Source organism: Sceloporus undulatus, chromosome 3, assembly GCF_019175285.1.
Source record: "Sceloporus undulatus isolate JIND9_A2432 ecotype Alabama chromosome 3, SceUnd_v1.1, whole genome shotgun sequence".
Lineage (NCBI taxonomy): Eukaryota > Metazoa > Chordata > Lepidosauria > Squamata > Phrynosomatidae > Sceloporus > Sceloporus undulatus.
In genome coordinates, this window is record NC_056524.1 from 79,177,359 (window position 1) to 79,194,844 (window position 17,486).

A 17,486-nucleotide genomic window follows, 5' to 3' on the forward strand; every position below is an offset into this window, starting at 1 on the left:
CACCAAGACTTAGCAGCAGCATGCTGCCATCCATTCTGGTGGATTGTAAAAAGATCTCAGCTCAAAAATAAAGTGCTTTCATGCATAAATAAATAAATAAATAAATAGCTTATTTTTTAAAAATCTTTGATTTTAAGTCCATCAAAATATAATTGGAACATTAACATACAATGGACAATTCTCTATGGTAATCAACTTCTCTGTATTTTATTCTAGTTTGGTACATATCCCATAGAAGATCTTTTCAATGATTTTCAAGATGGACGAAGGCTCCTGGAGCTTCTGGAAGGTCTTACAGGGCAAAAACTTGTATGTATATGCATGCCCTGCATGGCACAGATATTTCAGCAAACACATGCATGTTTACATGTTGTTGTTCTGATTGTATACGACTTCAAAAGTAGTGAAATCATACTTTAAAATTCATGTTCTTGGACTTTGCCCCTCAATATTTCTGTCTTGAAATGCCTTGAATTTGTACTAATTATAAGAACAAGAGTAAAAACTATAGGCCTATGTGTGTTACAGAGCAGACCAAATCCAATATTATATGATAAGTTTAAACATTTATAATGTGCCCTATAGAAACCTGTTGAATTTCAGATATGATGTAGATATGATGGGTTTTTTTTTTTATTTGAACATGTGCATTGTACAATGCTGGGAGGGGAAAATGCAGCAAATCAGAAAGTGTTATAGTGAATACTCAGTAATAGATTTATGTTGTTTGGTCTATAGTCTAGGAATGTAAGTCTGTATATTTTGTCGTCACATGGAGGAATAAATAATTTCTGTAGTTTCTCTTGCTGTTGGACAAAAATATAAGACTGTCGGCACAGTTTTCAGGTATTATTTGGGTACTTTGAAGTGTCTTTCACAGAATTCTTTTGTGTGGAAATATACACAGTTTCCTGTGAAAACCATGCTTTTTGTCCAAAATACATTTTCTCAATGTGCATTTCTTTGCAAAAGTATTCCTGAAAGATGTCTTGAAATGCAAATCTTGTGGCTGTTCTTTTTTCCTCTTACTACCATTTTCTGAATACTGTGATAAATTTGCTCACTGAGGAAAAGTTAGCAAATATTATTTGTATCCATATGGTAGTCTGTACAGAATTTAGGAGAAAATATAGCATGACACATCTCTGAGTGTATTGGTTGCATTTCAGAAAATAGATGAGAAAATTTGGATAGCCAAACTGTGGAAAGAAAATCATTACACAAGAATTTTTGAAATTTCAAATTAGAATGTTTTTTTCTCTCTGCCTTTTGATAAACTCAATGTGTTAACATAAATACCTGCACTTGAAATTAACAGTGAGTTCTCATCATGGTCACTTGCTAATTTACCTACCTGTCCATGATTTTTTAAAACGTCATTACTTCTTGATCCTTTTATTCCTTCAAACATTTGTCCCTGAAAAACAAGAACAAAAAAGATACATGTGCCTCACATAGAAAATTATAGGAAGGATCATTTTGAAGACACTGACCAATGCAACTTGCAGTTTACACCAGTGTTTCTATATATTCATCAAAAGAATATTGGGTAGTCTTTCTCATTTCCTTCAAAACTCTCAAATACAAAAAATCTAAATTAAATTGTGGAAACCTTTTTTTTTCCATCCATGGTAACTGACATTTAAAATAAAATGTCACCATTGCAGCTCCCTTGTTGCAGTAGCTTCACAGTCTGCTAGTCCATTTCTAGCACAATTCAGAGTGCTGGTTATGACCTCAAAAGCCCTCTGCAGCTTAGGTCCAAGCTGTCAGACTATATCCCCCATATGAGCCTTCTCATGCCTAAAGATCATCAGGAGAGGCCATTCTTCCAGTATCACCACTGTCTTGGTGCCTTCTTCTAGGCTCTGGAATTCTCTTCTTAGGGAGGGTAGAATGACCTTCATCCAATCAGTTATTCCAGCAGGCTTCTGAGAACTGAAACTTTTAAAAGAAAGTGATTATAAAGTGGATGCTGTTCTGTTTCACTGTTATAACCATACTTTTTTATATTAAAAAAATTAAATCATCTGAACTGTTATGTTTTAATTGCTAAAATTGTTGGTACATTTATGTTCTAACTGTGTTATGTTTTAAATTTGTAAGCCTATTTTTTAAAAAAGTGGAGTATAAATGGCAATGATGATGTGGTGGTGAAGATTATATCAGTGCAACCAAATCTACACTAGAATTATTAACTGAAACTTCTTGCAACACAGTCTTTTGTTTTATTTTACTTATTTTGCATTTATTTTACTTATTTTGCACTTTTGAACTTTCTTAGATGGGAATGCAGATAAAATTGTTCATATGATTCAAACTCCTAGAAAGATTTCCATGTAGAATATAGTATGTGATAGATACCATGGTAACAATCTTAAATCAGTCTGTGGAAAGAAGCATCAATCACATTAAAAGCAACTTGAATTTCTGTGAGTGTTGCCCTCACTCAATATGGTCACTGAAAAATGCCATAGAGAAATATATTGCTGATATCAGGATTGCCTTTTTTTTTTTTTTTTTTGTACTCTAGGGTTTTCTTTACCATTAGAAATACAGTCCTGTCACCAAGACAGATGTTTTTAATATGAATACAGAGTATTTTCTAATTTTTCATCAGTTCTAATCAGTATGCGTGTGTGTATTTAGGGGAAAGAAAAGGGCTCCACAAGAGTTCATGCCTTGAACAACGTCAATAAAGCACTACAAGTCCTACAGAAAAACAATGTAAGTAATAAATTGCATGGGTTCATGCAATTTTCAGAATGTTTGAAAAGCTTGGTTATGAAATATGCTTCACAATAATTAAGATCAGTAACAGCCCCTTGGAATGTGGGTGACTAAAGTACAAGGCCTGCATTTGTCATGGGTACAATAAGCTTTGGTTGCCATCTGCCAAATTCTTTTTTCCCTTTTTTTTCTTTTTGAATTTCAGGCATACATTGATTACAATTACCCCCATCCCTATTTACAGCAAAGGTCAGTGGCAGTAACCATGTGCCTAGTAAAATCAATGAGAGTTTATCCTCTGTCGTTCCACAACTATAGATAGGTTGATGGTGGACCTCCTATAAAGACCTCGATTGGTACTATAATTAATAAATGGGGAGCAGAGTTCCCTAAAAGTTTCCTTGTTCATTTTCCCTCTATTTAGCCAACTAGAATAGGTTATTTTTTCTGCCCAAACAACTCACCTATCTAGTTAGTTAGTTAGTCTGTCTAACTACTTCTTAATTGATAGACCCTCTGCTGATTTTCATCCTCAAATATTTCAGCTCAAGTGACACCTAATATTATAGATATTGTTGTGTGGTAGATCTGTATTACCTACATCTGGTAAAATCAACTGCCATTCAAGACCATAATATAATATCTTGCTGCTCTTTCATATTTAATAATTTAGTGAGATGTACATAGTTATTGGTAAGAGCAGAGATGTTCCTAGTAGTGAATATTCAGGCTTTATTTTAGCCTGTCTGTTCAGGCCTTCTTGATAGTCAAAACTTGACTCTTATATCTTCTCCAAGGCTGGGATAAATATAAGACACACCCAATGCATCTTCATCTTCCCAGGCTACTACCTTAGCTTTTATTCCCCACCCCACTGCTCAGTCTCCAGTACCTCCTTGCAGCCAAGTGACTGATCAGCTGCACATTCATCACTGGCAGCACAACAGCTGACAGAAGCAGAAGAGAATGATAGCCCTAGCAATGGCCAATAGCCATTTTAAGTTCTTGGTGCTTCTAGTGTATTCCTGTTACATACCAGAAAATCATCTGAAATATAAGTGTATCTTGATCCAAGAATGATTTTTTTTCTTATAAAAATATTGGGCAAATGAAACAGGTTAGGATTCTTTGTATAGTGTCTTCCCAAGTCTAGGACAGATATGTTTTCCTTAGCTCTCATGTTTGAAGGTTGTTCAAATAAACTTATGACCAGTTTTATTTCTCACTGCATGCTTCCTTATCTTATTACTTGTGGATTGATGATAGACATGAAATATCTAAGAAACCTGTAGGAGGGTAGAAATATGATAAAGAGAGGTTTATTGTACTCACTGGTGCTGAAGTGATTTGCTTTCTAAGTGTATTACTTTCTCCTCCTTACACTCTTTTTCCTGTGCACTTATCATTACTGCATGTTTGTCTAAGAAAATGTACACTGTGAACAATATGTGATTTCAGGTGTGGGAACGTCAGTATACCAAAAGTTATTATCTTACAAAGGCATTTCATTGGCAAATGGAGCATATTTAATTATGTAAACATAAGTTTGTTATGTAGAATAATGTTGTATCTTTACTAACTATACTTTGTATTGTTTACTTTCTGTTAGATAATTATTTGTCCCATTTATTAAATGTACTCTAGATGTTTACTTGATGTTTAAAGCTAAATGGTTGATTAATATGCACACCAAGCAACACAGTTTGATATATTTATAAAACTAGCTGGTTTTTAACAGGTGTAATTATATTTATTCAACAGTTGTCTCTTTTGCTCATTGCTGTGGAAATGTGAACTCATTTACTTCTATCATAATATGTTTATTGTTCTGAAAAATACTGGCATTTTTTTAAAAATCAATTTTTAGTTAACATTTTGTTTTGCTTTGTTTTGATAGGTAGATCTGGTGAATATTGGCTGCACAGATATTGTGGATGGAAATCATAAACTGACCCTTGGATTGATCTGGAGTATAATTCTCCACTGGCAGGTTAGAGTCTGTATCTGGCTGAACTTTTGAAGCATGTGTCCCAAAGAACAATAGCATAACTATGCCATTTTTAAAAGTAGTAAGAAAAGGAAAATATAATATTTCCTATTGCATAAATGCAGTGCATATTTTTCAAACGAAATGAATGATGTTTTTGCTAACAAACATTGTAAAAATTTCAGCATGATTTTCAGACAGTTTTTGCAGAACCCTCCCCCCAATACTTGAAAACACTGAAAATATTTCCAGAAGCACTCCATAATCCTCCGCAATTCCAAAAAACCTCCTTTTTCCTCTGTTGTCTCTCTCACAATGGTAGTAAGAAGTGATCTGATGTCACTTCTGTTACCATTTTGAGAGAGACTGCAGAGGCTAATGGGGGTATTCTGGCTGACTGTGGTGTGGGATAGTCCTGCTGAGGGCTTGGGGGGATTGCCTCTGCTCCCAATACATTTGCCCACTGATGCACTAGGTCAAGAGTGGGAAGACTCAACTTTTATCATTCTTCACCATCAGCTATTCTCGTTATAACTGCTAGGCATTTAGTAGGCTGAATGATTCACACCCATGTCTTAGACCAAGTGATATGGTCACCTCAGGTAGCTGATTTGAGTCTCAAGGAAATGCGGCAGAACATTTTAGCACATTTTATTGTTATATTTACTGCCACTGAATAGGATGTTTGTGGAATTATCTGCCTCAACTGCCAATTTAGAGGCAAAACAGGCCACCCCAAAAGGCTGGTTCTGCACCACCTCTTTGAGCACTGAATAGGAGCCACGGCAACCACACGTTGTGGCCCCAATGCCCAATCCACTCCTTTTGGGGGTAGAAGAAAGATGTCTTTCCACTACAGAAGCAGCGGCTCTTCTGCATTTCTGCAGCACGATGCCTGTAAATGCAGTGCCACAGAAACGCCATGATGCCACCCACTGTATGGTCAGTGGGGTGGCGTGACACCGGCTTGGGAGTGGTGTCAAGGCATGCATTATATGTATGCCAAGCCCCCATGCCACCCCAAAGCCAGCGTTTCATGCTGGTCTGTTTTCCCAGATATTTAGAATGATCTTGGGTACTTATACCCCTTTACTTAGCAGAGGTATTTCTCATTCTGCCTCAAGGAGCAAAAGTTCTTCAGCTCTCTAAGGTATCTGGCTCATTTGATACAAAATATAGGAAAATAAAATATAAAAATACACAAATGCTCTCTGTCTTGCTCTCCTTCCATTATATGATGAACTTTTCAATATAGCACTCTACACTATAGTGGTAGCTAATATATTCTACCAACATATTTACATCCTTTTGTAGGCTGAATTTCAACATCCATTTCCATGAACAGAATGTTTTGGGTCATGCAAGGAGAGCTTTTTGTCCAGCAGTAGGAATTGGGAAGGAGGATGACTTCGCTTCATGTAGCAACACTTCATGTGTTATTCCAGAGGTTCCACCAACTCTCAGAAGCAGTTTTTTGGAGGGCAAAAAGGGGTTGCTCTCTCCTTCCATTTCTGCCAAAGGGAGCTATTAATGCTATTAACTATATCCCTTATCTATTAATTAAATACAGATTAAGTATTAAAACTATCAAATTAGTATTTAAATCTTCCATCAAGCATGACATATAGGTCTATTTTCTTTTATAGTATTTCAGGGAAATTTTCAGAGGATAGCATTGTCCTATTTGGCAACCAAAAATAAATGTTAATAGCAATCCACTGGTTTGATTAACCACAGTGCTCCTTTCTTTTGCACATTGCAGTAATGAAGGAAGGAGGAAGAGCAGCAATTCTTTCTCATTTGTATTAAAACCTTGTTTTACCAGACAAATAATGTCACTTCTGCATCCTTTCATGTGTATTTTATGATGTCGCATATGCTGAATATCCTGTGCTGAAGTGAGAAGAAAAAAAAAGACAGGGCTTGACTAGTAGGAAGGAAATGAGTTGTCCTCGATAAATCAGCTGAGCTACTGGTGAAATTCTGTCTTCTAACACAGGTCAAAGATGTAATGAAAAACATCATGGCTGGTCTGCAGCAGACAAACAGTGAAAAGATCTTGCTGAGCTGGGTTCGTCAATCAACTCAGAACTATCCACAGGTCAATGTTATTAATTTCACCAATAGCTGGTCTGATGGCTTGGCTTTCAATGCACTTATCCACAGCCACAGGTAAGAAATGTGTTTTAAAAATTCAGTAGCAAAGTGGAGTTTGTTTACATGTTGTTGTATATTTCATACAGGATAAAATGATTTATTTTGTCCAGCAAGCAAAAAATGGAGTGAGGAAAAGCAAGCCATCTCCTGTTGTTCATTTCCAGCTATTGCTAACCAGATTTTATACTGCCTATAAATAATACAGATGTTACATGCTAATACAGCCAATAATCACTGACAGATCATTCTAATCATGAGAACAGATCTCGTCACGCCTTGCCAAGTGTTCATTTATTGTATGGAGAGAGGGATGAGCTCTCTAGTTGCACCACTGCACTCCTGACTTGTCTGAATCTAAAACTGACCAATATTCCTGATCATTAGGAGCTCTGTCATTTGACTAAACATATCCACAGCATCCTTGAAGTCATCTCCATCAACAGAGGAAGATCAGAGCAGGAGAGGCCACTGTGAACATTCCTTGCTTCCTTGATTCTAACAGTAAAGGCCTTCTTTGGAAAATGCTTGTCACGTACATGAGACCCTTATTACTCATAAATTTGCAGAAGGTTTTGTGTTTTTTTTAAAATGTAACTAAAATTGTGGCAATCTCCACATCTTTGGTAATCCACTTCACAATATAATGATATGTATCTTAACAAAACTATTTCCTTTTCATCTGTTATGAATCTCCTGTTGTGGATAATCTCAAATTCTAATTTACATCCACTCCATTTTATACCATTAATGATTCTTCTGTCTCCTTTTGATGCTATATTCCACAATTAAAGCATCCCTCAGCCTTTCTGGCCATTGCTCAGTGACATCCTTAAAGAACCATCCATTTTATTTCTTCCTATCATCCTATTAGTAATAAGAGTCTCATGTATGTCACTTGGAAGCATAGGAGAAAAGCCAAATATCAGCTCCAGTGAAAGGCTCTAGACAGAAGGAAGGCAGTGCCATGATGCTTCTGAAATTGAGAGCCTTATTAACAGGGTGGCAAATAAGTGCAGTAGCAAAACAATTGTTTACCCGGTTTTTCCCTTCTCCTTGCAATACACTTGCTATCAAATCCTGACAAAATCTTTATATATATATTGTTAAGTGAAAGTAATGAACAGTGGGTAGAATATATTGTTCAAGCTGCTTCGGGGAATATGGAGGGATGTTTCTGGCCATATAACAGCCATCCTTGTGTTTGTACATAATAGCAAGAAGCATTAGGTGATACTGTACTTTGCAGGACAGCTAATAACAGTATGGTGTTTTAATTACACACCTTCACAGTAGCAACACAGCAAGACTTAATTTATTATTTAGCTATTCGAAACTGGCAACAGTGACCTTAAGCTTAACACAGGAAAATCACCCAGCAATTTGTGGGGCCCTACATAATATAACACTAATTTGACTACATGGCTGCAAAATTGCTATTATCTCTGTGGTTAGTAGAACTGGAATTCAGTCCTCCGAGCACTGACTTGTAGAACAGAGACTTAAAAGTCAAAATAATTGCTTCCTTAAGTAGTGTGAAAATTGCTACTGATAAAATTTTTCATTTCTCTCAAAGAAAAAGATGAGACAGCTGTTTCTTCAAGAATAAAAATTAAAAAAATAGCACAGGAATCATAACTATAGATTCCATTTATTTATTTAGAATAATTTTGGCTACTTTTCCTTTTTCTCTACTCTGTCTTTTCATTACAGATGTATGGAAATTTTGTTCAGTAATAATTGGTCTTATGCACAGTTAAGAGAATTGTCTCAAAACACATTTTAAGAAGTGCCAGTGTTGTATGTGTTAACTCTCCCATCATAACATTGTGATTTGTGATGCTCCATTTATTTAGGTAGATATTTCTTAAGCATTTACTTTCTGGAAGAGTAATTTTTAATTCTGTGCCATCTGGTATAAATCTTATGCAGCTATAAATTCAAAGTAATGCTGAGTCTTGTATTAATTATATTTAAGATCATGGTGTTGTCTGGGTTCTGTGTAGCCTTAGGCAAAATTTAACCTACTTGCATGAAGACAGCTTGTGTGAATGCAGCAGGGGCATACAGAAGCCTTGCCCTCAGTATCTCTGTTCCACTGGTTCTAGCCATCCGTTACTCAGTGACAGGCCTGGGGTATGTTTTTGATTATACTTTTTTGAAATTGAGTATGTGGAAGCTACTGCATGATCAGGAACCCTGGTAAAATAAGGTTCTTGATTGTACAAGGGTTTCTGCTCATTGTGTTATGCATTGTCTACATCCAATGTTCTTAGTTCTAACTAGAGCAGACTCATTGAATCAACAGGAACTAGGTGAATCAACTCTTATATGAGTTCCATAGGTTCAGTGAATCTATTCTAGACCTGTAACAATGGCCTAAATCAAATCTGAACATCAGAAATAATGGATCTTGCCACATGGAGAAAAAGACCCAAAATAGATTTGGGATTGCAAATTCAAAAGCGGGTATTACCACATGTAAAATTGCTGCTGCTACCACCGGGCAACTACAATCCAGGTCCCAGGTGTGCTCAGTAGGTCACTTTGCAAATTGGGTTGCTAGGACCCAGTTTGTAGTCATCCGGTGGCAGCAGCAGCAGCAATTTTACATGCGATAATACCTGCTTTTGAATTTGCAATCCCGAATCTATTTCAGGTCTTTTTCTCCATGCAGTAAGGTCCATACATTAGTAAAGCTCTGCCTGATGGATATAAATATTGTATATGGTAGCTTATTTCATATTCAGAAAACTATTCATAATCAAGTGGTTTCTTTTTATCTGTAAGTAAACCATGCACAGATTTTGCTAGTTTATACTCTTTCTTTAAAAAAAAAAATTCAAAGAGGAAATTTCATAGAAATTTAAAAATATATATCTGCGAAAGTTTAAAAGGAATATTCAGTCAGTGATGCTTAAATTCCATTGAAATTAGTAAAACATAGTTTAATAGTGCACAAGCCAGTGTCATGTGGTGGTTGGGTTATTGAACTAGGAGATCAGTATTCAAGTCCTCACTCAGCCATGGTTGACCTTGGGCAGGTCACATTCTTTCAGCCTCAGATGACTGCAAAGACAAACCCGCTCCAAACAAATTTTGCCAAGAAAACCCTATCATAAGTTCTCCTCAGGTTCAGGGTTCTCCTCAGCATTCAAGACTTGGAATGATAACTGAAAAATGTCAATGAAGCAAGAACAAAGACAGGGTTACAGTTACAATTAAGAAAAGAAAACTAATGATCACAGGTTTTTTTTTTACGTAACTTTAAAGCAGACAATAAAGGCATTGAGATAGCTCAAGATTTTCCGTACCTTGACTCAGTCAATAATCAGAACGGAGACTACAGGCAAGAAATCAGAAGAAAACTAGAACATGGAAGGACAGCTATGAAAGAACTGGACAAGATCTTCAAACTTGCAGATATATAATTCAATGCTTAAGTTAGGATCGTCAGTGCCATCCTATTTCCAATTTCTATGTATGGTTGTGAAAGTTGGATAGTGAAAACAACTGACAGGAAGAAGAAAAATATTTGTTTGTTTGTTTGTTTGTTTGTTTGTTTTATATGCCACATTTCTCCTGGAAAGGGACCAAAGGTGGCTCACAGATATTTATTGTTAACATGGCTCAGATATTTTACAATAAAAATGTAAATAAATACAATAAAAATGTAAAAACAGTTAAAAATCATCTTGCTGAAATCAACTTATTTGAAATAAGTCCTGGATAAGAGGTCTTGCACATTTCATGAGAGGACATGGCTCACTAGAAAATACAATAATGTTTCATAATGTAGAAGGCAGCAGGAAAAGAGGAAGACAAATGTATAGACTCATTCAAAGAAGCCATGACCCTGAGTCTGTAATACCTGAGCAGACTGCAGATGATGGTACGACTTGGAGGTCACTCATGCTGTCTGTTTAATATGAAGCTATGCTATTTTTGTTTATTTGTTTGGCTCCCAGAAGTTTGTGTTCCTGGGCAAATAGGAATATTACAATATACATTAATTGTAGCTATCCATCTATACTGGAATATGTCATTCTTGATAAAGAATTATTTGCAGACAATTGGTCCTGGAACTGAAAAGCAAAGAAGTATTTAAACATAATATATATTGATCTATTATACATTCTCTTCTGTTACATGTAATTGATGTTAGGGAGAATGAAGACTGACCAACTTGTCAGGCTGTGTGGGAGAACTGGATGGGGAAGGTAAACACAGACTGCCCAGTCACATAGTGCTGTGCAAATGATGGGAGAAATGGGATGAGGAACACATGGAGCTCTTTTGAGACTCCATTTATGGGCATTGTACCTGATATGAACTGGATTTTGCACGTTTGTTTAAATCTGATTAATTTTTTTTCCTTCTGTAGTCTTGAAAACAATTTTACTTCTCCTAATGGATAATTCTTACATAAATGACGAGTGTCACAAATAAACAGAATTATTTATATTGCAAACATTGTAACTAATAGCACATGGTCCCAGAATGTTTACCTAAGCTGTTCTTTAATCCTTGCCTATAAAACATTTAAGACTTGTCCATAGAATTTCAGAGATGTTAGCTGAATTCCTTGTTTCAATGTTTAATTTTGTATGAAGCTGAAAATAGGTTATTTTGTTTATCAGGGACTCACTTCAGCTTATGGCACCTTTCTTATATGGAGAATATAGGAGTGAGCATAATTGAGAATATAATTCTGCTATTAACTGTGTTATGCTTGTTTTTTTTCCCCTTTCCTTTTCAGACCAGATCTGTTTGATTGGGACAGTGTGGTTTGCCAACAGTCAGCTATACAGCGATTAGACCATGCATTCAACATAGCCAAAAGACACCTGGGAATTGAGAAACTGCTTGATCCTGAAGGTTAGTACAAGTTAGATTTGTGGACCTAGTTTTGCATTTACAGAGAAATATTCATTTTATACTGAAACATCATGTGTTCCTTTCCTACTAATTTCACTTGTTTATTTGTTTCAATGAAAGAAATTTGAGTAAGGTTTGATTTTGTAAAAAAAATTCTATACAGTTTGATCTGAATAATTTATATTTCAATATTATGATTTTTCTTTTTGCTTCTGATTTGTGAGGTAAATTGATTTAATCAAAATCAGGATGTTTTGCTGGTATTTTAAACTGCAACTATTATTTTGAGTGCATTAATAAAGTGTATATGTGTCTTTCCAGCATGTCTCTAAGATTTAGTTGAAACTTGACATGGTTTCTAAAGGGACCCTGTGGTCTGTGCCTGATGGTTGTTTTGTTTTAAAATGAATTAATGACTTTTATTTAATTAAAATCTGTCTGAAGCCTGCAGTATCATATTTAAACACTGAGCATCCCTAATCTTCTTTTGAAGCAAGGCAGGATGTAGGCCTGGGAGACTTGTTTCTTTCTAGAGCCTGTAGACAATTCCACATACTGCCTCCTTTTGCACATTCCAAAAGTCTTCTAGCAAGAGAGCTTGTGATCCCTAGTATGTAGAACAGGTGAGTGAGGAAAAGAAAAGGCTAAATGAGTGGAAGGAGGCAAACATCGATGAGAAAGAAAAAGAGCAAGATAGGCCTAGAAACTTGCTTTGAAGTCATGTCCTGTTCTCTTCTCCAATACTAATATTTTTTAGTGAAAGACAGGTGTCTCCATATGACAAACATATATTCCAGTTCTGATATAGGAAATAGTTTCCAGGATCCGACAAAGCCTTCATTGCCATTTATTGTGTGCCTTTATGTGTTCTTATATACACGCTTGTATGGGTTTTTTTATATAATGTTCAAAACTGGCTTTTATATTAGCTGCAGCAGCAAACATTTCTTTCTTCCAAATCTATTTGTTTATTTGTTAATAGATTTCTAATTTGCATTTCAATCCAGAAAAATGCCCAAAGTGTTTTACCTTAAGGAGAAATCAAATGTAATTACCTTGGGAATGCTTCAACCCTGTGACAGAGTTCTAAGGCAGTATCTCCTCCTTACAGAACCTAGTTCCATTAAGTCAATGTGCATGTTCCCATTGACTTTATGCTGCCACACTGCTTCATTTGTTGACATTTGGATGACCTGTTATCTCTCTATGCTATCCTTACTCCTAAACTATGGAAAAGTTACTTCTAGAACTCTGCAGCTTGAGCAACCAGTGACTGTTCTGGCTGGTGATTCTGTAAATATATTCCAAAATAGTAACTTATTCCCTTTAAATGCTTGAGCGGCATTAAGGAAATTTTTGAAGAAAATGGGTTCAATAAGGGTTGCATATAATACGACTCAATTAAATGATGTGCCATTACTCCCAATAATTATCCATCTGAGGTACATTTGAACATCCGACAAAAGAGCTATTCCAAGTAATTCTATAAAACAATTTTATCTGTTCTTCAGGAAACGGGAGTCAGTAGAATCTTTAGGTATTTTTGTAAACATAGTGGCTAGCATTGTTTGAATGGCTTTAGAAATTACTGAATGTTCATTCCAAAGGCATTCAGGATTCCAGCACTTGGTTCCAAGCCTTTTAAATTTCTGGTAACTTGGCTTATGAAACAGGGCTTGATCCTGCTTTGGGGATATAAGAATGCAGCTGGCTTTGAAATGTTACTGTTTTTCAACTGCTACTCTTGGAAGCTTTCCCAGGTCCTTCAGGACCTGAATTGGACTAGTTGCTTATAACCAATCCTGTTAAGTCATACTGTCACATCCTGCTGCCTGCTACTGATTATTTCCTCCAGGTCATTTTCTTTCAGACCTCGCACAGCACCCTTTTCTCTGAACTGTTTGGAGGCTAGGGATTACAAGCTTTCCATGTAATTAGAGTAAACACAAAAGAAATGTTGAAATGTGACCATGCAGCGAGTGGCTGTGTGTGATCTTACTTATACAGATAGCCACACACTTAGCACTGCAGTATCTTTATACGTCTTTCCCTACATAGATACAAGCAGCAGGTTATTACACCTTCATACTTATGAACTTACTGTGATCTGAACGCAGCTTCATGGGAGTGTATATATGTGTGGTATAAAGATAAAAAGTAATTTAGCCATGTTAGTCAGAAATGTAACGTGAAACCAACACATAGGATTCAGCTATGTCTCATCTGGTTAAGACATCCAAAGAAAGGGAGCAGGTAAACTTCCCAAGTGAATATGAGAACAACAAATGTAAGAATGCTAGGTGCAAACCATTTTTAGTGTCTCACTTAACAATGATAAAAAGCTGAAGCTTGATGGAAGATGTCATCAGGGAAAATCCTTATTTGGATGCCCCCCCCACACACACCTTAAGTACAACTGCTAAATTTGGAAGCTATCACTTGTAATGTAAGCATAATTTTTGGTAGCTACCTAGTCAGGAGAACTGGAGTGGGAAAGCGTATGCATATCTAAGGCACATCATTAGTGTTCCAGGGCAAACACTGGGTGAAATAATAATATTGGGTACTTTACAGTACAGTTAAATACATTAGTGTCATCTTTGATTGTATTATGATAAGGAATATTATATTCTAATGGTGTAGTTTCCAAATTAAAATGAAATCTTGAAAGGTTTGCCTGCTCCTAGTATAAAGATCCCTTTTTATTTTTAACATTTTATTAATGCACTACTCTTTATGTAACTTAATGTGTCTATTAAAATTTCTAATATTTACTAAGAAGTATTTTATACATAAAACACTTATACATAAACTATAAAGCACATATACATAATTAAGTTACTTACAGGTCAAATGGACAATAATAAATCAACTGATAAATATGGAAAAAGAAAATGTTTTTAAATGAATCTTCAGCTGTAATAGAGCTATTATTTTTTTTCTCTAGTCTTTTTGTTTCCTTCCTTAGTGCATTTGTTACTTTATTGCTCCATTTTTAAAGTGCCCATTATAGTTTTCAGTGCAGTTTGCTACTACTTGCTTTTGAAGAAATTATCACACTATTTTATGGTTTTTCCTTAAAAGTATGAAAGCATATGGATATGAAAGAGTCCAGAACCTAGAAATAAATGCAACATTGATGTATAATATGTGAATGTGTCTGAGATTTCATGCTTCATGAGTCAGTTGTTTTTCTGGCTTTTAGTTCTGACACAAACCCTGGACAGAGGAACTTCTGTCTCAATTTCTGAAATAAAATATTTTGCTTTAATCACATTAAGATGTTGGTTATTGGAAACTGAGTCCGCTGATCCTGAAAATAATATATATTTTGGATGGTGAGGGATTTTCTTAATAATTCCCAGGAAATGAGTGAATTCCTATCATCTTGAAAGTTTCAGTAAATCATTTGGTACAATAGAAGATTTTTTTTTCTTACAGGAAGTAGGGGTGTAATGAATAATTTTAACAAATTTATTCTCACAACAAGAAAGTCTTTGGAAACTGTAGTTTTTGAAAACTTTGTAGTTTGAGACTTATTCTCAAACAGCATTATATTATAAAAATGGCATTTCTGGCAGAGGAAACAAGCATTTATGTTCAGAGAATACTATTTCAATGTAAAAATAATATTTTCTGTACAGAAAATGCTATTTCGGGCACAGAGAATGCTGTAGCTGGGGAACTTATTCTCTGTAAAAAAATGTATATTTTTTGCAGTAAATGGCATTTTCTGTAATAAATATAACATAGAATCATAGAGTTGGAAGAGAGCACAAGGGCTTTCCAGTCCAACTCTCTTGTCATACAGGAACTCACAATCAAACCATCCCTGACAAATGGCCATCCAGCCTCTGTTTAAAAAAAAAAAAACCCAAAGATGGAGACTCCATTGCACTCTGAGGCACAGTTCCATTGTCAAACAGCTCTTACTGTCAGAAAGTTCCTCCTAATGTTTAGGTGGAATCACTTCTTCTGTAGTTTGAGTTCATTGCTCTGGGTCCTATTCTCTGGAGCAGCAAAAAACAAGATTGCTCTATCCTCAATATGGCACCTTTTCAAATATTTAAATAGGGCTATCATATCACCTCTTAACCTTCTCTTCTCCAGGCTAAACATACCCAGCTCCCTAAGTCTCTCTTCATAGGGCGTGGCTTCCAGACCTTTCACCATTTTGGTCATCCTCCTCTGGACATTTCCAGCTTGTCACTATCCCTCTTGAATTGTGGTGCACAGCACTGGATATGGTATTCCAGGTGAGGTCTGATCAAAGCAGATTAAAATGCTGTTACTTCCCTTCATCTAGACACTATATGTCTATTATTGCAACCTAGAATTGCATTGGCTTTTTTGATGGCCACATCACACTGTTGACTAATGCTCAACTTGTTGCCTACTAGAACTCCTAGGTCCATTTCAAACTCAGCCAAAACTTTAAGGTCTAGCAAATTAAGCCAGGTGTCCTCCATCCTATATTTATGCATTTAATTTTTAATGCCTAAGTTCAGTACCTTACATTTCTCCATCTTGAAATTCATTTTGTTAGTTTTGGCCCAGCTTTATAATCTATTCAAGTTGTTTTGAATTTTGATCCTCTCCTCTGGGGTATTAGCTACTTCTCCTAATTTGATCTCATCTTCAAATTTCATAAACATTATTATTGCCTGTGGCTCTTAGATTACTTCTGCCAGTTCTTATAATACCCTTAGATGTAGTCCATCTGGCACCAGAGACTTAAATAATTTAGTTAACTAGATATTCCTGTACTACCTCTTTACTTATTCTGTGCTGTGATTCCCCTGTTGTATCCTCTGCTCCATTTTCCTCAGGGTGAGCATTCTTTTCCTTTTATGGGCAGAATGAGGCAAAGAAGATGTTGAGTAGTTCTGTCTTTTGTCTGTCCTTTGTTAGCATTTTGCCATCTTCTCCATACAGTGGGCCTACCATTTCCTCCTTCCTTTCGCTACAGACATAACCAAAAAAGCCCTTAACCTCTCTAGCAAGCTTGAGCTCATACTGTGCTTTAGCTTTCCTGACTTTACACCTACACATGCTAGCTATTTGTTTTAATTCCTCTTTGGTGATTTCCCCACTATTCTATTTCTTATATATGCCCTGTTTAAAACTTAACTCAAATTTAGTTGAAAGTTCATTAGTTATCCATCCTGGTTTCTTGAGACACCTCCTATTTTTGTTCCTCATTGGCACAGTTTGAAATTTGTGTCTTCAGTATCTCCCTTTTCAGGAACTCCCATTCATCCTGAACCCCCTTATCCTTTAGTATTCCTGAGGATGGGATCACCTCCAGTATTTCTCTAAGTTTACAGAAATCAGCTTTCCTAAAGTCTGGAATGCATGTCTTATTATGCTTGGCTTCTCCTTTCTACTGTATATCAAGCTCCAACAGAAAATGATCACTCCAACGTAAGGATTCCACCACTTGCACCCTGTTAACTAGATCATTCCTGTTAGTTATGATCAGATCTAAAATAGCTGATCCCCTTGTTGCCTCTTCTACCTTTTTGGACAATGAAATTGTCTTCCAGGCAAGTGCGGAATTTGCTAGGCCTTAAGGTTTTGGCTGAGTTTGACTTCCAGGAAATATCAGGATACTTGAAGTCACCCATCATTACCACAGCTCTTCTTCCTGAGGTATGGTCATCTGTTTTAATAATAAGTCCCAACCTGTGAATAATCTTATCAGTCCACATCCTCACCAGATTTTACAATCACTCAA

General features: G+C 36.0%; 1 protein-coding gene across 13 annotated transcripts in view; it reads left to right on the top strand.

The window, feature by feature from the left end:
* Nucleotides 1-17,486, top strand: part of DMD (dystrophin) — a 1,477,396-nt gene that overhangs the window by 519,242 nt on the left and 940,668 nt on the right. For all 13 annotated transcript variants that reach the window (XM_042458881.1, XM_042458877.1, XM_042458883.1 and 10 more), the window contains exons 3-7: nt 217-309; nt 2,650-2,727; nt 4,628-4,720; nt 6,717-6,889; nt 11,631-11,749. In XM_042458881.1, the coding sequence (XP_042314815.1) occupies nt 217-309; nt 2,650-2,727; nt 4,628-4,720; nt 6,717-6,889; nt 11,631-11,749 (556 nt within the window). The remainder of the gene's footprint in view (nt 1-216; nt 310-2,649; nt 2,728-4,627; nt 4,721-6,716; nt 6,890-11,630; nt 11,750-17,486) is intronic.